Source organism: Balaenoptera physalus (genome assembly GCF_965194825.1).
Source record: "Balaenoptera physalus genome assembly, chromosome: 1".
NCBI classification, from domain to species: domain Eukaryota; kingdom Metazoa; phylum Chordata; class Mammalia; order Artiodactyla; family Balaenopteridae; genus Balaenoptera; species Balaenoptera physalus.
Window position 1 is genome coordinate 151,414,983 of NC_138882.1, and position 24,274 is coordinate 151,439,256.

The 24,274-nt window shown below is 56.8% G+C and overlaps 1 protein-coding gene across 6 annotated transcripts in view; it reads left to right on the top strand.

Moving 5' to 3' along the window:
- The window catches only part of GLIS1 (GLIS family zinc finger 1), a 225,245-nt gene extending 201,378 nt beyond the window's left edge, over positions 1-23,867 (top strand). For 4 of the 6 annotated variants that reach the window (XM_082429440.1, XM_082429443.1, XM_082429441.1 and 1 more), the window contains 7 exons: positions 355-516; positions 5,339-5,449; positions 9,540-9,672; positions 14,622-14,778; positions 19,543-19,721; positions 20,246-20,413; positions 22,859-23,866. In XM_082429440.1, the coding sequence (XP_082285566.1) occupies positions 355-516; positions 5,339-5,449; positions 9,540-9,672; positions 14,622-14,778; positions 19,543-19,721; positions 20,246-20,413; positions 22,859-23,016 (1,068 nt within the window). In that variant the 3' untranslated portion in view covers positions 23,017-23,866. Of the gene's footprint in view, positions 1-354; positions 517-5,338; positions 5,450-9,539; positions 9,673-14,621; positions 14,779-19,542; positions 19,722-20,245; positions 20,414-22,858 lie in introns of all 6 variants that reach the window. The other 2 variants (XM_082429442.1, XM_082429444.1) reach the window with 2 other exon arrangements.
- Positions 23,868-24,274: the final 407 nt, after the last annotated feature.

The window sequence follows — 24,274 nt, forward strand, 5'->3', positions numbered from 1 at the left end:
AATAGATGTGTACCTACATCCTGTCCATTCAGGGCAGTGCTGCCATTAGAGCAGCACGTCATTTCCAGATGCCGATGGAGGGCAAACCTGTCCAGATCCAGAGTTGGAAAGACCACTTTTTTCTCAAGCCCTAGTGGCCATTTGTAAGTCAGGGGTGTATTTTTTTCTGGACCCACCAGGGCTTCCCAGATAGAGTTTGGGTCCTGAGCACTTCATGGGGAGCTGAACTGGGGCAGCTGGAGGCCTCGGGCAGGGTCAGGGGGTTGGGGGGCAGAGGATGCTGGGGCCCACTTCCAGGCTGGGCGGTGGGCCTTCGGGGGGCTGCAGAGCACCCCTCACCAGCCTTTCCTGCAGTTTGAGGGCTGCAGCAAGGCCTTCTCGAGGCTGGAGAACCTCAAGATCCACCTGCGGAGCCACACGGGCGAGAAGCCATACCTGTGCCAGCACCCGGGCTGTCAGAAGGCCTTCAGCAACTCCAGCGACCGCGCCAAGCACCAGCGCACCCACCTCGACACGGTAGGCCCGAGGGCAGAGGCCGAGGGTGGGGTTGGAGGACGCACACTCTGCCCCCACTTGCCTATGCAGGGCAGCAGGCGGCTCCAGGCAGAAACCCTGCCTTCATCCTTGAGCCCTGTTGACATTTTGAGCAGGATGATTCTTTGCGGGGAGAGGGAAGTACTGTCATTATAGGATGTTTAGCAGTATCCCTGGCCTCTATCCATTAGACAGGAGCGATCTCCCACTTCCCAGTTATGACAACCAAAAATGTCCTTCAACGTTGCCAAAAATCCCGGGGAGGAGGAATTAAACTCTCCCCTAGTTGAGAACCACTGCTTTAGCCCAGGGGTACCGGCCCAGGCACTAGTGTGGGCCGCACTGAGAGGGTGGGCTCACATCCTGCATCCTATCCCCAGGCCTGTCAGTCACCCCCAGAGCAGGTCCTCCCTGCTCTTCCCACCCCCTCCCTCCATGGAGACAGGCCAGAGGCTCTCCAGGGCCATTCTGTATCTCCCGGGCATGGTGGGTGAGGAGTTGAGGTGAGCAGGGCCTAAGACTCCAGGCCCCTGGAATAGTGGCCTGGGCCCCAGATGCCCGTGTGTCCACCTCCTTTCCCTTGTTTGTGCCAGTGTGATAACCTGCAGCTCCATCATGACATCGGTCCAAGCATTCTCTCCTGTGCATACAGACCTCAGCGGTTAGCAGAGCACTTCCTAGGACATCGTCTCCCACGATCTCACAGTGACCCTGCCAGTCAGGGGGTCACTAGCCCATTTGACAGATGAGGGAAGCGGGGCTCTGGGCATTTCACTACTCAGCTGGAAGGTGGCAGAGCTGACTCAGAACTGGGCCTCACCCCAGTCTCATAGGGCCTATGTGATGGGATGCACCCAGCCTGGGAGGCCCCCAGCCCCCATGTGCAGCAGGAGACGGGTCCGTAGCCAGATTCCACGTCTGGGCCACTGGCCTGTGTCTCTGCATTTTGTGCAAATGTTTGGGGAACTCTGCTGGTCGGGGACTGGGAGACCTGAGTGGCTGTCCAGCCCAGCCTGTCCAGTATACAGACATACACATGAGGAAACAGAGGCCCAGGAGGGCGACTGACCCCTCCAGGGTAAGTTGGAAGCCACATAACAATAGAGGTCAGAGCTAGAGGCCCTCTGGGGTTTTATAGCTGGGAAAACCAAGACCCAAAAAAGATGGGGGAAGTGGGTAGCAGAAAATAGCAGGGAAGTCAGGTTTTGGGGCCAGGCCAGGCCCTGGGCAGAATATTCTACACATCTCCCCTCTCCCCTAATATCACACACACTGTCCCCCAGTTTAATCCTAGTGACAAACCACAAGGTGTAGGGGCCTATCCCCATCTTGCAAACAAAGAAACAAAGTCAGAGATGAAGTCATTGACTGTCACACAGCTGGTAAGTGGCAGAGCTGGGATGCCACCCAGTCTGCCTGACCCCAAGTCCGGTGCCCCTTGCTGGAAAAGGGGAGAAGAGCCGAGGGGAGAGGATGGGAAGGGAGAGCCCTCCCCCCCAACCTGAGCCCGACCGCTGTCCCCACCCCTCCCCTCTCAGGCTCACTGTCACGGGGGTTGGGGACATGAAGTGAGGAGGTATGCTAACAAATCCCTCTGCCTTCATTACCTCCTCACATGCCCAGCCCTTGGGGCCCTTGGCACCTGTCCCGGCCCTGAGAGGCATGGCTTGTGCCCCAGCACCATGGTTACATCTCCCAGAGGCCACAAGGCAGCCTCAACAGCACAAGGCCTCTCTGTACCCTCCTCACCCTGGGCGACGTCCCTCCAGCATCTCGGGGTCACCTACCCTGACTCACCCCCTTCCTCCCTTCCCCTTACTGCACTTCCTGGACCCAGCCCCAAAGCAACACGCCTCTGGCCCCAACTTGGTGTGTGAACAGAGCTCCAAGGGCTGGGTTGGGTCAGGCCCAGAATGAGCCCGTAGGGTTGTCTCAGGCCTGCATCTCCCCAGAAGGTCCTGGTCAAGCCCGGGAGGTGCAGCCACCAAGCGCAGCCCCCGCGTTCTCCAGCCCCATGGAGACATGCAGGCGGACCCCCCGTGGCTAGTTTGCTTTCCCAGCACCCAAGGCTCAGGCCCATTGGGTCAGCCCCATGTAGGCTGGGCCTTGTTTTCCAGAGAGGACCCAGTCGTGTCCCCAGCTCCCCTCTGACACCAGAGAACATGGGATTCTCTCCATGGGCAGGAAAGCAGCGGGACAGACTGGAGAGAACCAGCCTGGGTTCTAACCCTGGCCCTCCACCTGGTCCCGGAGGTCCGAGGACCGCCACCCATCCTCTCTGGCCTCAGTTTCCTCAAACACCTACCTCACATGAGAGGGGTAGGGGATCAACTGAGGTGACAGATGTGGAGCCCAGACACAGGATCTGCACAGCAAACTTGAGTCCCTCCTTTCCTGACCTATGACTCACTGACTGAATGCTGACTAAATCCTGCCATGTCCCAGGCACTCCATGTAGGGTTCATGTCCCAACCGCCACAGACCATCCTGCCCTGGCCTCCATTTCCTTATGGGGAAGAAGGGGGTGATAATCTCTCCTTTGCCCACTTCCCTGGACCCTTCAGGGCTGCAGAAGAGAGGGGGCACCCTAGCAGAGTGTCATGGGCACCCCACTCACTGTGAGGTCTTGGGCAAAGCATCAGCCTCGATATCCTCATCGGCAGAGCGGGGATGCTTCTCCCGGGGTGGGTGTGAGACTGAAAGGAGATCGTGGGTGGCCAGCCCCGCGCGCAGGGCCTGCACGCTGGGGACTCAGTAGGTGAGGGCGCTGTGAGGTGCTCCATGCTCACAGCACGGCCGTGAGCGTCCTGCTGTTAACGAGGCTTCGGAGCTGCTGTGGGGACTCCAGGCCCGGGCCTTGGCTTCTGCTTGGGACAGCCACAGGGTTTCCTGAGGGCTCATGAGGGAGCTGGGCCAGAGGAATGTTCTACACACGTCAGGCCCTGGAAAAACAAACACAGAGATGGGCCTTGTGCCCTCTTTCCAGGCGAGGGTGCCTGCACACACGGAGCTCTGTTTGTTTGCTTTTTGACAAAAGCGTGTGGATTTGTATCAGCGTCCCCAGGGGACCGGGCCTGGGGCAGGGCAGGGTAGGGCCCATGAGAGAAAGTGTGTGTCTGTGTGTGTGTGTGTGTGTGTGCACGTGCACGCACGCGCGCATATGTTGGGGTAGGGAGCAGGCCTGTGTGAGAGGGACCCTGTAGCGTGTTGGTCTGTGTCTGTGTCTCTGTGTGGTTGTGTGGGGACAGGTCTGAGGGCTGCTTTCCACCCTCCCGCCCATACCTTCCTTTCAGCAAGGCAAGCCTCTCACTGCTCTGTCTCTCTCTTTTTGCTCTCCTCCGTTTCTTTAACCTGGCAACTCTCCGTGGCAGCACCAAGGTATGGCCGTCTCTCTCTGCTTCCCCCTCCCCACGAGGTCCAGCAGGGCTGACTCACCTTGAGGTTTGGGGGGCAGTTCCCGTGGGCGTGTCTGACGGGGACATAGGCATCACCTCCAAACGTCCCCTCCCCATGACATCCCCTGCAGTCGCTGGAGGCCAGAAGGCCCCGAGAAATCGGAGCCACTAGATGTGTTCAAAAAGGGCGCCTTAGGGACTTCAGGTAGCAGCTGGAGTCCCCAAGCAAGGTCTTGTGGAGGCCCCTACAGAGAGCTCAGAATTCAGTTAGAGCCACAGGGTCCCTGCCCTGGGTCAGACCCTGGGGCCTGAGATGAATCAGAAGGGAGCCTCCCCGAGGAAAACTCACCACTGAACAGACCCAGCAGCGCAGGTGGACAGCGCTGCCCGTGGCAGCTCGGGAGGTGGCAGTGGGAAGAAGACTCGAGGAGAGGTTGGAGAGGAGGTGACGAGGGCTGGGCGGTGGGTGTGCAGGGGCAGGAGGAGGGGTGAGGACTCAAGCAGGGCCCAAGTCACAAAGGGCCTTCAGTGCCCGGACGTGGGCTGTATCCAAGGGCACCAGGGAGCCAAGGGGGGTTAGAAGGTGAGAGCATGGCCAGGCCTGTGAGAAAGGCCCTCTGGCTGTGAGTGTGAGGGGAGGTTGGAGGCGCAGAGAGCAGGGTGGGGTCTGGACAGGAAAGAGGGGAGGTGGTGGGCATCGATTCGTTCTAGAGGAGGGATGGGGCTCTGAGGGGAAGGTATGCAAAGGGCACAGATGGAGGCACAGCCTCCCCAGGGCTGTGTCTGAGATCCAGTTCCCTCTGGTCTCCCGTGATTGTTGGGTCAAGGACCTGTGATTCTGGACCCACGGCAAGTTTTGGTCAGTTGCTCCCAGCCCGGGCCCTGCCGTTGTGCAGCTTGGCTCCATGTTTGTGCCCACCTTGCCCTGTGCTGTCCCGCTCTCCTCCATCTCCCTGCCCTACTCCTCCTCCTCCTCTCCAAGGCAGCCACCTCACTTTACTCTTTGTCTACTTGCTGCTTCTCTGCAGCCATAAGCCCCAAAGAGTATATTTTCTCAGAGTTAGTGTTAGAGCTGAAAGAAAGAATCCTTAGAACTCAGTTGGCCCCATTATGCAGAGGAGAAAAGTGAGACTCAGAGAGGGGAGGCAACTTACCTGAGGTCCCAGCATGAGGGTAGAATGGAGACACAAACCCTCTCCTTCACCGCCAGGCCAGGCACCTTCCCCGCACCCATCGGCAGACCTGGTTGAGTCAGACCCCTCCTGGCCCAGGACACGGAGGGAGGGACAGGGTGTGAGCCTGCAGCCGCCCCTTGCCCAGTCGTCCTCCCCACTGCAGGCCACGCAGCGGTACCTTGGGCCTGGCAGGTGGACCCTCACTCACCCCACCTCTGCCCTCTGATGTTACAGAAGCCGTACGCCTGCCAGATCCCTGGCTGCTCCAAGCGCTACACAGACCCCAGCTCCCTCCGCAAGCACGTGAAGGCCCATTCAGCCAAAGAGCAGCAGGTGCGTAAGAAGGTAAGAGGGCTCCGTTCCAGGCCCGTCTCTGCAGATGCCCCCACCCGGCCTCCCGGCCTCCCGTCCAGCATCAAGGCAGGTACAAGGCACACTGCTTGCGTGCGTTCAGCCTTCCACACCCAAGGGTGCCGCTGTCCCTTGCCCTCCATCTGCCTCCCACCAGCCCAAGTGTCCAGACAGTCCCTGACTTAACGATGGTTTGACTTATGATGGTTCAACTTACAATTGTTCAACTTTATGACGGTACGATGGTATTTTTACAAATTCAGTAAAAACCATACTTCAAATTTTGAATTTTGATCGTTTTCCAGCCCTGCGATGTGCAGTAGATCCTCTCTCGTGATGCTGGGCAGCGGCAGTGGCCGCAGCTCCCAGTCAGCTGCACAATCACGAGGGTGAACAGCTGATACGCTAACAGCCATTCTGTTCCCAGACCTCCGTTCTGTTTTTCACTTTCAGGGCAGTATCCAATATGCTACATGAGCTATTCAACACTTTATTATAAGATAGGCTTTGTGTGCGTGTAAGTGTTCTGAGCCATTTAAGGTAGGTGAGGCTCAGCTATGGTGTTTGGTGGGTGAGGTGTATTAAATGCATTTTGACTTGTGATATTTTCACCTTACAATGGGTTATTGGGGACGTAGTCCCATTATAAGTTGAGGAAGATCTGTACTTCCTCACCCTCAGCCAGCGGGCATCTATCCACCCACAGACTGTCCACCAGCTCCTCTCTCATCCATCTGCCCACTGGCCATGGCTTGTTTATAAATATTTGATGTCAAGCATCAAGGATGCAAAAATACAAAACCACGGTCCCCACCTTCAATGGGGACCTGGCAGTGAGAGACAGACATAAAGAGATATGACAAAGACTGCAATAGACGTGTGCAGAGAACAGGGCACAGAGAAGGGGCTTTAGCCCGTCAGGGTGGGAACGGGAGGGTCGTGGAAGAAGTGACATGGGGCCAGGGGTGGGGCAGTGGTGTGCGCTCTGGCCAGCCTGCGGGCTCACCGCTACTAGCCCCATGGCCTCGGGCACGCACGCGTCTTAGCGCCTTTGTTCTTCATGTCCTCAGCTGTCAGATGGGGCAAAGAGGGCTTGCTTTAAAGTGTTGTCATGAGGATTAAATGAGTAAATTATGTCAAGGGTTTTGAGCAGTACTTGGCCAAAGTAAAAGTTCAGAACACAAGTCGGTGGGTGTTGTCGTTAAGTCTTGAAGAAGGAGTAAGCATTGGGCCGGTGAAGATGGTGCGCAAGAGAGCAACTGAAGCTGAAATCACTATGTGAGGACCAGTGGGCCCCCTACTTGTCTTGGAGCTGAGCAGCAAGCCACACGGAGGGGAGGCGGTGGGGACAGGGCGACAGGACAGCCCAAAGCCCTGCAGAGGAGTCTGGGCTGAGGAGAGGGGGTGCCATCGAGGGGTTATAAGCAAAAAAGGGACCTGTCACCCTGAAAGATGGCTCTGGGGCCTAGTGGAGAATGAATGGGTCGAGGTGGTTGGAGGGAAATTCAAGGCAGGGAGGCCACTGCTGGGGAGCAGGGGAGACAGTGGGGGCTGACCTGGGGCAAGGTGGGAGGGGATTGGGTTTGGCGACTGCTTGGCTAGGCAGTGGGGGTGCTGGCAGAAGGAGCATCAGTGTCAGACGTTTGGGGGCAGGATGGACGGATGGGTGGTGGTCCCCTTCACCAGGAAAGAGAATCTAAGAAAGAAGCAGGTTTGCAGAAGAAAGCAGCAGGTTCTGTTTTGGACAGGCGGTGTGTGAGCCGCTGGGTTTAACCCACATCTCCTGAGGACCACTGGGGCCACGGGTGCTTGAGTGCCAGGGAGGGTATGGGGGGGAAGAGAAACACCAGGGGCCAATCTGGGGACATGAGCATGACAGAGGAGGACAGAGGGGGAAGAGACCATTGATTTGTTCGGCAAGATTTATGGAGCAGCTCCTGTCCTCCAGGCACTGTTCTCAGAACTGTGGATACGGCATGAATAAAGCAGAGAAAGGCCTAGAGGCTGGAGAAATAGACTGTTGTAGTCTGTGGGATGGGTGTATACAGAGATGGCGTGCTAGAAGCAAGCAGGCCTCAGTGGCAAAGACAATGAGGAGGGAACAGGCAGGCTTGGGAGCCCCTGGAAGCAGTAGAGCAGAGTAGGGACATGTTCACAGCATGGGCCACGAGCTCGCCGTGAACACACGTTCACCCTGAGAAAGGAGAGACGAGCCTGGTGCTTCACAGACTGTATCTCATCTACTCCTCACTATAACCAGGAAGTGGGCAATTTTCCCCCCATTTTAGAGATGTGGAAACTGAGGCTCAGAGAGGTAACAAATCTGCCCAGAGTTGTTCAGTGTGGGAGTGACAGTGCCAGACCCATCTGCTTCCAGGGCCAAGCTCTCTCCAGTGCTCTCAGGTTCAGGGGCTTGGGCAGGGACAGGGAATGGCCCAGGCTCCACACCAGGGGGGGCTTCTGTCCCAAGCGGACTGGTGCCCGAGGACCAGAATCCTGCCCTGGTTTTCCCAGGCCCTGTGCTTGGCTTGCATTGAGCCCCAGGGACCTGGGGCCGCAGATCTGCAAACTTCCCAACAATAAGCATCCATTAAAAGCCATCGGGGATGATGTATCTTTCTGGGTAAAGCGACCCTTGTATTATGACAGCTCTTTGGCAGCCCTGCTGCGTTTCAGAGAGAATTAGAAATGCTTTTCTTCCTTAATTCTCCTCTCCCGCTGCTCCTAATCCGATCGACATTGCGGTCTGTAAGAACATGCCTTGGCCCTCTTTTGCCAGAAACTTAACTTACATGGAAAACAGCTGCTGGGTCAGGGAGCCGAGAGCCCATCGGGAGGCTGGGCACGCCTTCCCCAAGCCTGGGTGCTGGCCCAGCTGGCCTGAGAGGGTAGAAAAACCCTCAGGGCTGACTCCCAGCTGCTGTGTGACATGCGACAAGGCTCTTGCCTTCTCTGGGTCGGTTTTGTCCCAGATAAAATGAGGGTTTGGACAAGTCAATCTTCAGGACTCTGATGGTCAGCTTTGGGATTTCCCTGGGAGAAGGGGCCCTCCCATCCTGGTGCATGCCAGCCCCCCCCATTGCCCAAGGGCCCCAACCAGCCCCTCCCTGTGCCCATCTGGCCCCATCTGGAGACGTGAAGATGGTCTGAGGTGTCGAGCTCAAGTCTGTCTTTAGGGACAGCTGAGGGCGGTTGGCCAAAGACTTGCCCGCCCAAGCGTACTCTTAGCCAACACCCTCAAGGCCAGGTATCGACCCAGCGAGCCCACTGTCATGTGAGCCTGGGGGACTCCGCCAGTGGAGCCAGCCAGCCCTTGACACAGCACCTTCAACAAGCGTTCATGCCCATCCTCTCATCCTCCTCACAGCAGCCTGGCCTGAGGGGTATTGCTGCTTATTACGGGCAGGGGAGGGGAGAGCCAGAGAGGAGACACTTAACTGCGCGCCCCCTGTACCTTACTCCATGGCATTGGTCACCCCGGCAGCAGCCCGGAGAATGGGCCTCACAGAGCTCCAGCTACCTGGGAGGCCCCAGCTGCTGCACTTTGATGCCCTCTCGGCGTCTGTGCCGAGGCCACCCCTCCTGCGGGCGCTCCCAGCCAGAGACTGAGCCCGGCAGGCCCTGCGGGAATGTGAGGCCAGACCCCTTCCTGGGAGACTTGGACCCCCCTGACTCCCAGCAGACTTTGGCTCCCTGAGGACTCCCTGAGGACTTTGGCTCCCTGAGGACTCCCTGGTCCCTAGGCTCCCAGTCGAGGAAGCTTCCTCTGCCTCCCTCCTTCCCTTGGTCTGACGGCTCTCCCAGCCTGCCCAGCTCTCCCTGTTTGCTCTCACACAGGCACTCTCCCTATTAAAACCCTTGCATCTTCAATCTTCCCTTAGCATCTGCTTCTCAGCCCTGAACTAACACAACCTTCGCTGTGTACATAATTAGCTCCATTTGACAGATGAGCAAACTGAGGTACAGTGAGGGAGGGGTCGTGCCCTGGGGCCACTGTCCTTCCTGCCCTGTCCTCTAAAGCAAGGGTTGCCGGTGGACAGGTGGTCTCGCGCTCACACCCTCTCTCTCTCTGCTCACTCGCCAGCTGCACATGTGCCCTGATGCCGAGGCCGATGTCCTGACCGAGTGTCTGGCCCTACAGCAGCTCCACGCATCCACACAGCTGGCTGCCAGCAACGGGAAGGGTGGCCGCACCCTGAGCCAGGAGCTGCTCCCAGGTACGCAAGCAGGGAGGCAGGGCTAGGCACACAGCCCGGAAGGGCCCCTTCCTGTACCCAGCCCTCCAGGAGGACGGCCAGGCTCTGTGGGCAGCGGGGGCCACGTGGGCATGACCTGCTGGAGGGCACCCACTCCTTGGGGCTTACTGACTCTGCAGCTTATCTGACCAGGCGTATGTTCCTTCACACTCCTCTGTGGCTCCCCATTGCCCGTGGGATGAAGCCCAGGCTCCTCCCAGCTGGGCCTCCCAGGCCTCACGGGGCCTAGGCACTCCTGGCCGCCTCCTGCCCCAACCTTGGCACGTTGGACGCAGTTCCCGAACACCCCTCTTGCCTCTGAACCACTGTACACACCTTGCCAGCCTCCACACCCCTCCCCTTCACGAAGGCAGCTCCTGCACTTCCTTCAGGACCTGCCTCAGGGCTCAGGCCTGGACCCCAACTTAAAGTCCCATGTACTCCCCACCACGACTCCTTGCTTCAGAGGAGAAAACCGAGGCTCTGAGAGGGTGGGCAGCTTGGCCATAATCAGTTCCAGCTCATCATAAGATAGGGCCCGCCAAATCCCTGGAACCCTGCAGCCTATCCATCCGGACACTCAGAGCCTCTGGTCCAGCCGAGGCAGCCTGTGTGTCCCTCCCAGCTGCCGCGGGCCATGGAGCAGGTCTCAGGCCCTGGCAGGAATTCCTGGATGCTTGGGAATCCAGCCCAGAAAAGGGCAGTGTGGCCTGTGGATTCCAGCTGATAATGCTTGTGCTCTACCCCCTCCCCACCCCCCAAAGAAACCACAGTATCAGAGCAAAAAGCTTTTCCCACCCTTCGGGATTTCTTGAATTACGCCAACCATTTTAAACATTTTTTATTTTCTAGTTTTTAAAAATTCTCCCCCCTCAGCCTTAGAGTTGCAGCAAATTTAAAACTGTGTCAAAGCGTTTCACCAAACAACCTCGGGAAGAGAAGGTGTTTCCTCTTTCTCTAGGTAGCCCTTCACAGGGTCTGTGCTCATACAGGTCCGCAAAGGTGAGGACACCCCAGGAGGATGGGTCCATGGAGGAGGGACCACACCCACCTCCCTCCAGCTAGGGGCCCATCTGCCATGGCTGTTTCTCATAGGGTCAGAGTTGCTAAAATAGGGACCCTAGTAGAGAAGAGACCCTAGGGATGACCTAGTCTAAGGATAAAGGTTTGCATCTCAAGTGCCAGCTGCCTGTGGCTGGAGCTGTGTGTTGAGAAGGATTCTGAGGCTCAGCAGGAAAGAGGGCTGGGACTGATTAATAATGGCTACCCTGGGGCCGAGGTCCTACAGCTGCATCATTTTTACCCTGGGAGGACTCAGGTCTGGGCAGGAAAAGGACTGACCCAAGGTCATCCAGAAAAGTCAGCAACAGATCCAATTTGGAAGCCTGTTCTCCCAGATGCTATCCCAGGGCTTGTCCCAGCGAGAGCAGTCGGAACCAGCAACAACCATCTCTTGAGCACCTGCTTGGGCTGGTCACTTTACAAACATCATCTCATCCAGTCACCAGTGAGCCCATGCTGCAGATGAGAAGTGAAGTCACTGAGGCAGCATCGTGGACGGGAAGGGCACTGGGGTAATACCAAGCCTGCCCAGGCCTGCTCCGACAGTGAGTGAGGGGTGTCTCCCCTGCCTTGAGCCTCAGTTCCCCGCCCCGTCCCACACCTGCCGTGGCAACAAATGGGACTGTGGATGTGATCCCTTATATGAACCCATGTGACTGAGAATTTTATCATTATTTTTTGTGTCTCGTGGTGAAGGAGAAGAGTAACTATTTACTCATCCATCTCCTAATAATGCAACAGCCAACATTTATTGAATATGTGCTGCCAGGAGCCATTCTAGGGCCTATACATATGTGTGTTAACTAACATAATCCTCACATCAGCCTCAGAAAGTACATGCTAGTATGCTCTTTCTTTTCCAGATGAGGCAACTGAGGCCTTGAGAGCTTAAGTAACTTTTTGCTGAGGTTCCACAACCAGTAAATGGCAGAGGCCAATTTCAGCCCAGGCCATCTGGCTGCAGCCTGTGCCCTTAACCAAACCATCTGCTGCCTCCCTGCTGCCAGTGCTACATCTCGCCATACTGAGCACCTACTGTGTGCCAGGCTCTGTTCTAGTCCCTGTCCTTGAGCTGCTTCCAGCACAGTGGGGAGAAAAGGACCAGCCAGGCAAACCCAGGAGTCCTGGGTCCCCCTGGGATTCGACCGTCAGGTTCTTCTACAGACCCTACAGCAGATGCCTGAGGCACGGTTGGGAACAGATGTTGGGGCCAGAGGTTAAGTGCTCACGGCTGATGATTGATGATGCTGATTTACAGCCTAAAGTGGTATGTTCTGGGGAGAGAACGGGCAGGCCCCATGGTGTCCCCGCTCCTGCTGTTCCTCACGATACGGTGGTTCCCTCCTTCCCACACGCTGTCTGTCCACATGTTCAACACGCCTGGTCCGCATACTCAGCCGCCTACCGTGTGTTCATCCTCAGGGGGCTGTACAGAGAGGGACCTGGACCAGGCAGGGCAAAGGCAGGGGGAATGGGACAGATTCGATGAGTGTGGACAGAAGAGTCCAGAACAGAGGGGTGAGGTTAGGGAGGGGCTGGTGAGGGCGGCCTCAAATCTTCATTTGTCTGACTATGGGAAGCTCCCTCTAGCTTGTCTCTCATCAGGGAGGACCAGCTCTCTTTACAGGAAACCCTCAGGAGCTTACCCGGCAGGCCTCCCTCAGCTGACCCTGGTAACGTGATGGGCAGTGAGGACATGAGAAGCATGAGGTCAGCACGGCTGAGGGAGAGGGAGCAGGATTTATCAGGATTCTAGGCCTTCCCAGCTGTCAGACTCCCAGATTGGTTCAAGATGGCAGGTGAGGAGGTGCCGTAGAGAGCGGTGAGCGGAGCAGGCCGTGGGCAGCACTGAGCCAGGCCCCATCCGCAGAAACCCCCTCCTGCGCCTTCCTGACCAAGCTGGGAGGGATGTGTGGCCGAAGGAGACGGCCAATGGATGTTGCCCGTGGGAACAGAGGTCCCCGAGACGGAGCGGGAGGGACTGGGGCTGAGAGGCGGAGGCTCCCAGGAGCCCATTCAGAGCCTGGGTCTCACAGCCAGCCCACAGTGAAGCCTGGACCAGAGGGCCCTAGCCAGACATCCAGGCTGCAGCCTGAGCTGGAGCCCCAGGCCATTTCCTTGGGAAATGGGAGGCCTGATTAGCTGCCCATTGCATGACTTTTGACAAATCACTGAAGTTCTTAAGACTTAGTTTCTTCATCTTTAAATGAGATCATATTATCTGCCCGATTGACAGTTGTTGAGATGCTTAAACTTGATAGTGTGGAAAAAGAGCTTGACGTATAGTATATTCTTAATTAACTGTTGTTAATAATAGATTAGAATTTCACCTAATGTAACCCTTCCATAGGATGTCTGTTGCTCCAACTCCTGGCCAGGGGTTGCAAACTGTTTGGTCTACAACCTGTGTGGTGCCACAGTCCCCTACCGTAAACCCTGCCGGTTCATTTACTTTGCTCCCTGCCGTGCCACCTAAGGCGTTGAGCTTGCAATCCCTGCCATAGCCCTGCTCAGTTGCTGGTAGTAGTTCCCTGACTTGCAGGCCTGGGATGGGCTAGCCTTAGAACCACCTAAGAAGGTAAAAGTTCCTCCTTTACTGCATCCATGAAAGGAGTGTGGTGTGTTCTCAGATGGTCCCCATGAGGTGCTAAGAACATCGGGTCTGGATCCATGATGACCAGAGTGATGTTCAAAACGTAGCAGCTGACAGAGTGGACGCTGCATCAGTGCAGCTCGGGGCACAGCCCCCAGGTGCACAGTCCTCCCAGGGCATCAACTTGATGAACTGATTTCTGGGAAAATGATGTCAATTTCTATTAACGTTCAAATAAACATGGCCAGATTAAAGAAGGGGTGCAAAATTGGCCTCATTTTTTTTTTCAGATGAAATAGGGAACGTCAAAACTTGCAGCCTTTGCTGTGACCTTCTCAGGCTCTAGTCCCAGAGTTGGGGTTCATTCTCCCCTCTAATTGGGGTTCCTTGGTGAAGGCATTTGGGAAGCAGTGGCCTCAGTAACTACTCTCAGACCCTCAGTTGGGACCCTGGACTGACTAGTGTCCCCCATTTGATTCATTAGCCCACCTGTCTTCTTAACAAGGGTAAGACCCTTGAGAGTAAAAGGTGATAAAAGGTGGTACCAGCCTGCAGGTGTCTGCTAGAGGTTTAGAATCCGAGACTAGAGCATGGCTGACACCTCTCCTCGGTCGGGACCCTTGTGCAGTGTACAGCCTACACAGCCATCTGTGGTATCCCTCCTCCCAAGTCTCCCAGGCCAGCCTGCCATCCAGCTACATAGTCATCCTCTCTCTAGAACCCCTCACAGCAGACATCCCGGCGCTGCTTGCACATCTCTGGGGTTGGGTAGTTAATTTTCTCCAAAGGCAGCCTGTGACCCTACAGCAGCTCTGCCTATTAGAAGGAACGGCCAGGCCTGGAGCTAGAGTCTGCTTCTCTCAAACTTCTCTTCATTCCAGGGTCTCTGTCTACTGGGGCTACACAGAGCAAGCCCCTTCTTTCCCAGAACAGCCCCAGAGGTTTGAGGCAGCCTGCTCCATTCAACACCCCTCTGCCCCAGTAAACACACACTCACACACACAGCCCAACCACCCCATGCCTCTGACAGCCCCTGTCAGTCCACCCCTGCTCTCAGCACAGGCCTCAGCCCCGCACACAGCCCTTCAGCTACAGCATGAACAGAGCAGAGCGGGTACATCATCTCCCCCGTTTGGGCCCCTAACCTTCTATGAATACAACCTCGCTGGTTTCCCTTCTTGTCTTTCTCTCTCCGCAGGCTCACGGCTTCTGGGGCATCCGCAGCCATCTCTGGGGAGTGGCCGAAGCCCAGTGATATTTGTTTGCTTTCCTGCAGGCGTGTATCCCGGCTCCATCACCCCCCATAATGGGCTCGCATCAAGCATCCTGCCCCCTATGCACGACGTCCCTTCCAGGCACCACCCACTGGACGCCACCACCAGTTCCCACCACCATCTGTCCCCTCTGCCCACGGCTGAGAGCACCAGGGATGGGTATGTACAGCAAGCCAGTCCTCCTCCGGGACAGCAGGTGGGCACCTGCACACGCAGCAGGTGAGGGCAGGCGTCCCACACACTAAATGGTTGTTACTAATAATGAAAAGAGCCAGCGTTTATGCAGCACCTACATGTACTGCGCTCTGTACCAAATACTAGCCGTGCACGATTTCATCAGTGCCTCACAGTAACCCTACCAGGTGGACGATATCAGTTTGGGGCTTCTCAGTGCCTCACCTCGTGCCCCTTTCACTCCCTGGGGGGCGACCCTGGGAAGATGCTGCATCCCCACCCGACCCTGCATTCTGGGTTTCCACAGCCAGGCCTCCTTGGGAGCCTCACCCTGACTTCTCTTTGGCTGGCACCGTGTATCTGGGGAGCAGACTGCCCACCGCCCACTCCAGAGAGGCCCGCCTGGTCTCGTCCCCACTTCCGGCCGATGCAGCTGTGACCATTGGCCGGCCCGCCAGGGCTGTCCAGAAGCCCTTACTGCAGAATCACTGCAGGGAGGAGGCCTCTTTCTGCATCCAGGGTGGTTCCCACTGTGGCCATTTACTTGGCTGGAAACGAGGAATGTGCTAATTGCTGGCCCCTAATGCTTCAGAAATCTGTTTTCCTTGCAAATGGGCAGAGGGAAGCTTCACAGCCCTACCGCCTGCCCTCCCTGCCACTTTTGCTTGATCAAAACTTGTCCCCCAAGTTTGACTTGATCAAACTTGTCCCCCAAGGCCTGGTCCCATCACCTTCCTCCTCCCCTGCCCTTCCTTCTCAAGGCTGCAGCCGTGGCCTGCCTGTGCGTGGGGCCATCAGCCTGAGTTCATTACCAAATTCGCTGTCCAGGGCTCCTCTTGCTACTCACTCATCCGTTCATTCAGTGTCCAGCTACTGAGCCCCTGATGAGGGCAGGGCCCTGGGCCTGGTGCTGAGGCCACTGATGCCCCCAGCCAGCCCTGGTGAAACTCCCTGTGATAGACCTACAGGGATTGATGATGCGGGGCAAGTGCCCTCAGGGAAGAAGGCAGAAGGGACTGTGGAAACCCAGAGAAGAACCCAGTGTGGTGGGGGAGGATGTCAGGGAAGGCTTCCTGGAGGTGGTGTTAAGCCGGGCCTCCAAGGTTAAGTAGGAGCTGGCCGAGTAGAGAGGTTGGGAGGAAGGAGCAGCCAGAGGGTGGGCAGGTGTGGTGAGAGCTTGGTGTGTTCTGAGAAGCCTGAACCTTCTTGTGGGGTGATAGGCTCAGGAGAGCAGTCACCAGGGCCAGATCACGGGAGCTGTGACAGGACTCTGTCTGAAGGGTGTTGAGCAGTGAGCAGGTCAGGTTTGGGGATGAGAAGGCACAGCCTGCAGTGTGGGGCTGGACTGCAGCGTCCAAGGTGGGTGGATGGCAGCCTGAGCCAGCACCTGTGGGAGGGAGGAGGAACGCTCAGAAGGCATGAGTGCCATGGAATGAGCAGGACTTGAGGACACTCTGGCTGGGTGGGGAGAGGAGGGCTGGTCAGAGATGAACCCCTGGGTGAGCAGGGAAGACTGGCTATGAGTAGGGGAAGAGCCACAAAGAGGCAGCATGATGGAGTGCAAAGGGGGACCCAGAAAACCAAGCCCTCCCCAAGCCTCAGTTTCCTCTTCTGTAAAATGGGCATTAAAATACCCTCCTCTAGGAAGGTGGTGAGGATCAGCTACACATGCCTGACAATGTATGTGTCACCCGGTACAGGTTCCTTGGACACTACCCCCCTGTCCCCCACCCACTGGCTCAGGCCACCTGTTCACCCACAGCCAGCCCCAAAACATCGCCAACCAAAGAAAAATAAACCAGAGGCCTTTCCCCTCTCAGGCCTGTGCACTCTGCTCCGCCTCATTCATCACCTCCCTGCCGCCTGCATAAGTGCCCATCAAGAATTCCTGCAGCGAGAGGCAGAGTGATGACAGGACGGAGACAGGACCCCAGGCCCTCTCGGCCACCTGTGCCTGCAGGAGCAACGGGCAAGCCATCCCCACCAGCCAGGTGCCCAGGCTCCCATGGGCTGCCCGAGAGAAGGGCCCTCACGCCTGACACCAGGCCCAGGCCCAGCTTGAATGGGTTTCTTTTTTCAGCCCCTGAGAAGAGGCGAGGAAGGGGGGAAGGCCTTCAGCCTCCCCTTCCTGCCAAAGTCAACATGGAAGGCCACTCGCAGCTCCCTGGTGGTTTGCTGGGACGTTAAATAGCTTGACAGAATTATCTGATTCACTCAAAAATATGCTAAGAGGGCCTGACTTCATGACCAAATTTGTTTACCCTGGCTAAGAGAAGACTCTCAATAGGGTGGTTTTTTCTCCCCGGCCCTGTACGAGGTATGAAGCCCTAGTCTGCCAGGCCAGTGAGGTTTTATATTAATTTTTATAGGTTCCAATTGAAGCAAAAATATTTGATTTAGGGATCATTTGCATGACTCAGAAGAGGAGCTCCAGATGATCTTTTTTCCTTTTAAAGAGTTCAGGTAGAGCAGTATAACCTCAGCCTTCACGTCTGCTGAGGGGAGAGTCGTGTTCTGTTTAATTTCACTGGCTGTGAAGGTGGCAAATGGGAATTTATGGCAGGTTTGAGACAGGAGAAACAAACTTTGAAAATGCATGTTTTTTCCCCTTCGGATCTGGTTCTCCTTAAGTCTGCAGTGCCGTTAATCTCTGGATTTTGTAGCTGAGTGATTCAGAAGCCCATTTGTTAGTATTTATCAGCTGTTTGCTATGTGCCAGGCCCGGTGCTGAGCAGGGAGTGACTGAGAGGACCAGGCCTGGCCCTCCCCGCAGGGGCTCCCAGGGGAGGGGACCGACAGGAAGTCGCGGAAGAACTGGGCTGTGGGTGCCAGGATGGGGTGGGCATAAGACAGGACGGTACCACTCAGCAGGCTGGAAGGAGGAAGACCCACCCTCCTGGCCACACCTGGACCAGCCTCACCTGAGAGAACTGGTTATGGGGACCCATGGCTTGTGCACAGCCCTGCACAGTTTATAGAGCACAGTTGTAGACCCGCTTGATGGCCCTGTGAGACAGGTCTAAAAATATACATGTTGATGATAATGACAATTAATTCATGGAGTCACGATGAGGATCAGCTCATCAGCTTACGGAGGCTGACGTGTACCTCCAGGGCCTTAGATGCTGGGCCTGGGGACCAGGGACCTGGCGTGGAAGCCCCTTTCTGCTGTCTTCAGCGTACTCACACAGTGGTGGGGGTCCCAGACATGGGAATGATGACAGTGCAGTGTCATCACAGGGGCAGTGACAGCAGGATGCTCAAGTTAGAGCACATGGGGACCCTGCAGAGCTACAGACGTGAAGCCCACCAACCTCTCCCCAAATCTTTCCTTGTTTTGAGACAGTCCTGCTCCCCTCAGAGAGAGACACTGATCTGTCTGTTCACACCTCTTCATGTGTTGGAGGGTGGGCAGGGGTAACATGCCTAGCCTGAAAAGGTCACCTGGAGCTTCACCTGGAGCTGTGACATTGAGTTCATAGAGTATTCTAACGTGAATGGTCCAACATAACCATTAATGCAAACAAGAAAATAAAGACTCTGAGCCCTCACACTCGTCCTCTTTCTGCAGTGCACATAAATGCTTCATAGGCTGTGAGCCTTCAGCCAAGTCCCCCTGACCCCAGGGTCATTTGGGTTCCTGTGAGCAGACCTCAGAGGCTTAGGAAGGCGGCAAGAGGAAGGAACCTGGTGTACAGTGACATGAAGCCTAGTTACACAGCCCACTGGGGCTCAGCTGGGTTCAGGCCGGCTGCAGGCTCATTTCAGAACGTGAGCTTCCAGAGAGTACGGGCTGAGGCCCGCACCCCTTCAGGCTGCATACGAAGGGAGGTGGTGAGTCCCCCATCACAGGATGTGTGCAAGTGGAGGAGAGATGGCCAGAGATGGAGACAGAAGGTCCCTAAAAGTACACCATGCAGAGGACTAGAGGCCAATTTGGACATCAGACCTAAGTGCTAGTTTTCCTTCCTTTCACCTTGATGATAATGCTGATGATTCACAGTGTGGCTAAGAATGTATCTGACATCATACTGGGTGCTTTGTCTACACTGCTTTAATTTTATCCTCACCATAACCCATGGGGTCAGTGCTGTGTGGCTGGGACTAACTTGGGCAACCTCTCTGAGCCTTGGTTTTCTGATCTGTGAACATCTCTCACAGGGTCTGGAGCGAGGCAGAGGTTCAATGGGTGAATGGTGACTGTTAGTGCCTTGGGATGTTTTCCTGCTGAGAAACTGCCCCGGCTTTCAGTGGGGCTGTTCCTGGACTCATCCTGCTGGTGACCAGAGTGGCTTGCACAGAGTTAGGGTGTGGGGATCCAGCAGGGGTGGCTGGTATTTAGCCCTGGGTAAAGAGTTGCAGTGGAGTTGCGAGGTGGAGAACACAGCAACCCTGTGAGGAAACCAAGGCTCAGAGACATTAAGCATTTTGCCCAAAGTCACATGGGCAGTGAGAGCAGATGGGGTTTTAAACAGTTTTGTTGACTCCAGAGGTTGTGGTTATAACCAGTGGTCTTGACTATCAGTCCTAAATACCAAATAGAAGCTTTTCTTTAGTGGTTCCTTTGGACTCTAAAGCTTACAGGATTTAAAATTTTAATTCCGGTTTGAACATAATCAGAAATAAAAGCTTCCTCTTCTAACTGCACTGTTGTAAGTTAGAGCAGGTCAGTGAGTGAGCTCACCGTTGCTGGTGTGGCGCCCACATGCCCCAGAGCCCATCCTGCTAAGGGCTGTCTCTTCTCTCCAGGTTGGGACCCGGCCTCCTCTCGCCCATGGTCAGCCCACTGAAGGGGCTTGCGCCACCGCCGCTGCCACCATCCTCCCAGAGCCATTCTCCAGGGGGCCAGTCCTTCCCCACGCTCCCCAGCAAGCCACCCTACCCGCCCTTCCAGAGCCCTCCGCCCCAGCCTCTGCCCAGCCCACAAGGTAAGCTCTGGCCAGGGGGCCCTCTCCATATGTACCCACCGATTCCACTCAGGCTGCCCGAGAGGCAGGAGACACTGGCCTGGGGGTGGCAGGTGGGTACTCGGAATGATGGCGGGCACTGAGGGCCACACTGGGAAAAGCCGGGAGGCAGGGCTGAGTAAGAGTTTGTTCCATTGACCAGACATCAAAGGGAACAGCGTTCCCTTTGATGGCTGGGGGTGGGACTGGCCTGCTGCTTGGAGGAGCAGTGAGTGATGGGGTATCTCGGAGCGGAAGTCGGGGGAGGGCCCACAGTCCCTTCCCCCCAAGCACTGTTGTCGGGCACAGCCACGTGAGACCACCTTGCCCAACCCCATGCAGGGCAGGACCCCCCACGCCTCTTCCACCCTGGGGCTCTCTTCACTCATTCACACCCCCCATGCCCACAGGACAGTGTGGGGGGCTGAGCACTGCAGTGGGGGACCGTCCCCTCCCTCCCTGGGCATTTTCCCTCTGAATGCAGCCCCCGCTGACTCCCCCTGCAGGCTACCAGGGCAGTTTCCACTCCATCCAGAATTGCTTCCCTTATGGTGACTGCTACCGGTCAGCCGAGCAGGCCGCCAGTGGGGACGGACTGGCCGGGGAGGCCCACGGTTTCAACCCCCTGCGGCCCAATGGCTACCATGGCCTCAGTGCACCTTTACCTGCCACAGGTAAGCCCCGCCTGCATGCCTCCTTTCCATTCCTGTGCCGCGTGCTTCGTGCATATTGTCCCACAGCCTTGGGACGGCCCTATGAGGTAGGGTCATCCCCACTTTACAGAGGTGGAGCTAAAGGCGCAGGGAGGTCCCAGGACCCCACAGAGTGGGGATTTGCACGCTGCCTGACCCCAGCCTCAGTGTTCCTTCCACACTCTCACACAGAGAAGAATCAGACTAGGAGCTCCCCGTCTAATTGATGCTTCCCTTTAAATATTTATTGAGCACCTACTGTGTGCCAGGCACAGTTGTAAACCCTGAGAATACAGCAGGGAATGAGACAAATACTGATCCCCATTTAACACATGAGGGAACCGAGGCCCACAGAGGCCACACTGTAGGAAGAGACAGAGCCTAGAGGCTGTGCTTGTTCCTTATGCTGCATCTGTGTCCCCCTCAGGGCCCTGGGCCTTCCTCGAGTAATGCCCCCAGCCGGGGTGGAGAACCCAGTGAGAGGGGAGGGCTGCGCACGGCCCGAGTGGAGGTCTCAGACCCCAGGGCCAGGCCTGGTCAGAGCAGGGGCATCAGATGGGTGGTACCGGAAGTCCCCAAGCCAAGCCCACCCCAGATCAGCCTCGGGGCTCAGATCTAGCTGGAAGCTGCAAGGCCTGGGCAGGATGGTGGGGCCCCAGACAAAGGGGAGCCTGAGACCCTTCCCAGAGGCCCCTTGGGCAGCTCTGGGTGTGTGCGGCTGGGGGTGGAGGGATAAGGACCAGGGACAAGCACCAAGGCCACAGCCGAGCACACACAAACCTGTGGGTCACCTGCGTGTGGACCCGTGTTCCTGCTCACACACACGCTCCGGGTCTGTGCGTGTCTTCTTTCTACACGTGTTTGTGGGGCACGTCTGTGTGGCCATGTGCATGCATGTGCATGCAGGGCCAGCACGGTGAGTTCCCGGCAGTGTGAGCCCCCCATGTGTGTAAGGAGCTCGGTGGCACGTGTGTTTGTGTCTGCAGACATGTGCTCCACATCGTGCTTGTGCTGATGTTCATGCCGTGTCTGTGCACACATGTGTCCTCCTCCTGTGATTCCCCTCTGTGTGTGTACACGTGTGTGTGCATGGTTGTGTATTAGCATGTTTGGGCCATTTCATATGAGCATGCTTGTGTGCAGGTGTGTGCCTGTGTGTTCGGGTACGGTGTACATACTTCTGTGAGTGGACATGTGTCACACGCATGCATGAGAGGCAGATGTGAACCTGACCACAGGTCTGCGAGGGGCGGGGGGGCGTGTTCCGTGTTTGCTTGCACATGGGTTGGTGCGTGATTAGGCACCCGCCGCCGTCTCCAGCGCTGCCAGCTCTCACCACCCCATCCTCCCCCGGCCCCATCCAGCTCTAGGCGGGATTTTCTTGGTTTAGCAGCAAGCCCTGAAATAAATAGCTCTGAGGGGGGGCGAGAGGCAGCTTCCATGCCCCCACACCTGGGTAGGGGGTTCTTTTGGCCTCCCCTCTCCCTTTCTGTCTGGGTGGCAGCCCAGCATCTAGTGCCCTTGCCCACACCTCCTCTGCCAAGCTGAGAGCAGACTCACAGGATTGAATCCGGACCAACAAGGTAGGGCCATGGGGCCTCAGGATTAGTTTGGTCAGATCCCATTGCACAGACAGGAAGACTGAGACCCATCTGTCTCAGGTTATACAAATTCATGACAGCAGCTCAGGGACAGAGTCCTTAAGTCAGGGACTGGATAAGACAACCTCTCTAGGCTCCTTCTAGGTTTCAGGCCCCCACCCCAGAGACAGTGTGTCCAATGGAAGAGCCAGGTGTCTCAGAGCCAGATGGACCTGGGTTCAAATCCCAGCTCCCCTGCTTACTATGACCTGGGGCAAGGAGCTTGCCTTCTCTGAGCCTGTCTTCTCACCTGTAAAATGGGATAATGAATCCCACCTCATAGGATTGTTGTGAAGCTTAAGTGAGACAAGATTTAAATGAGCTTTTGGTAAACGCCCAATGAGTGCTGGCCCCCTTCTTTGGGTTTCTTGTGTCTGCTGGGTCAGAGGAACCTGAAAGGGTGGCGGTGGGCTGGGGTCCTTCTGCCAGGAGAAAACCAGCCCTTGAGGGCTAGAGCTGTGATGTTCCCACCTCGACCTCCCCTTCCTCCCCACATTCCGCCCCACAGTCCAGCACTGGGTGATGGACTGCCCCACGCCAGCCCTTGCCTCTCTCCCCAACTGCCCTGGGCCCCTTGGAGGTACAAGGCCTAAGGAGCCTCCTCCCAAGCCCCCTCCCCGCCCACCAGCTCCCCCATCTGGAACAGCAGAGGGCTCAGAGCACCTTGCTGAGGGGACACCGTGACGAGGGAGCCTGGGCAGGAGGGTGGGGTCTGGGAGCTGGGAAAAGATGACAAGGCATGGCCCTTGAGTTCTCCAGTCTGGACCCTGTCCCCCTACACCCACAGGCTACGAGGCCCTGGCCGAGGCCCCATGCCCCACAGTGCTGCCACCGCAGCCATCAGAAGACGTCGTGTCCAGCGGCCCCGAGGACTGCGGCTTCTTCCCCAACGGGGCCTTTGACCACTGCCTGAGTCACATCCCCTCCATCTACACAGACACCTGAAGGAACGCCGCCCACACCTGCCTGACCTCCACCGCAGACGCTCCCTTGCCCGCCCCGCCGTCTGTTCCCACCTTCGGGGCACGCAGCCCGAGCAGCCGGGCCACCGCTCCGCAGAGCGCGGGGTGCCTGGTCTGCGGCAGCTGCACAGCACTGGCCGGGACTGAGCCTCCGAGCCTGAGCCAGGTGCTCAGAGGTGCCCGTCAGCATCCGTGACCTGTGGCATCCCTTGACTGTGTCTTCCTTTTGTTTCCCCCATGGTTTCGAAATCACAGACCTCGTGTATATAAAATGTACAGAACTTGTTTTCCATTCCCCTGCCAGTTTTATATTTTTGGTTTTACAAGAAAAACATTAAAAACTGGAAATGAGACTTGGGGGCCCGGTTCTGCTTTGCGATTCAGCCTAGAGGCCGAGACCAGGAGAGCAGTGGAGGCGTATGTAAGAGAGCCGAGGTGCGGAGCCCAGCTCAGTCCCTGGGTTCCCTCGGCAGGGACGGGGGCCCGCATCACAGGGCCGCCACCACGTGCTGTGGGCCTTACAGACACCGGCACTGGTCCCCGGACATCAATGAAAGGCAGGCTCACCCCCACTGGCAGTCAAGCAGACCAAGGCTGGGACTGAAATTGGAATCCCTATATGAACCAGACCTTTGCTCTCTGCACTGACTCCTCAGCTGGTGGGAAAACGTGCTTCAATTCTGGCACTGGCTTTGGGTAAACAGGGGAAGCCAGGGGAGGGCAGAGCAGGCCTTCCAGGGACAGAGCCCGAACAGCCTCCAGCGGACAAAGGGGCAGAGGCAGGGCCCCTACAGGCGGGCGGGGGTGCAGAGAACATCCTTTTCACATACAGCCCCACCCACCCTGAGTGGCCCAGGAGGGAGGGAAGAGGAGGCCAGTTCGGAGGGCACCAAGGCTCCCACAAGGCGGCCGCCCTCCCCACAGCCCAGGCCTATGCAGGTGCCCTGAACAGTGTCCTGTGTCTCACCATGTCATCCTGAAGGTCAGCTTGTAAAAACAAATCCTCAGGGAAAATTCCTGCCTCATTACTGCTGAAGTGAAATGAAGCAATGGAGGTCATGTTTACTGAGCACCTACTCTGTGCAGGGCTCTCCTCCCACCCCACCCCACCCCCGCTCTGGGAAACAGCCCTGTGGAGGGTCCTTCTATCCCCATTTAGGTGAGACGAGCAACCAGGATTCAAAGCCAGGTCAAAGGGAGACCTCTTCGTACTGCGTGGCTGCGTTAGGCAAAGCAAGATG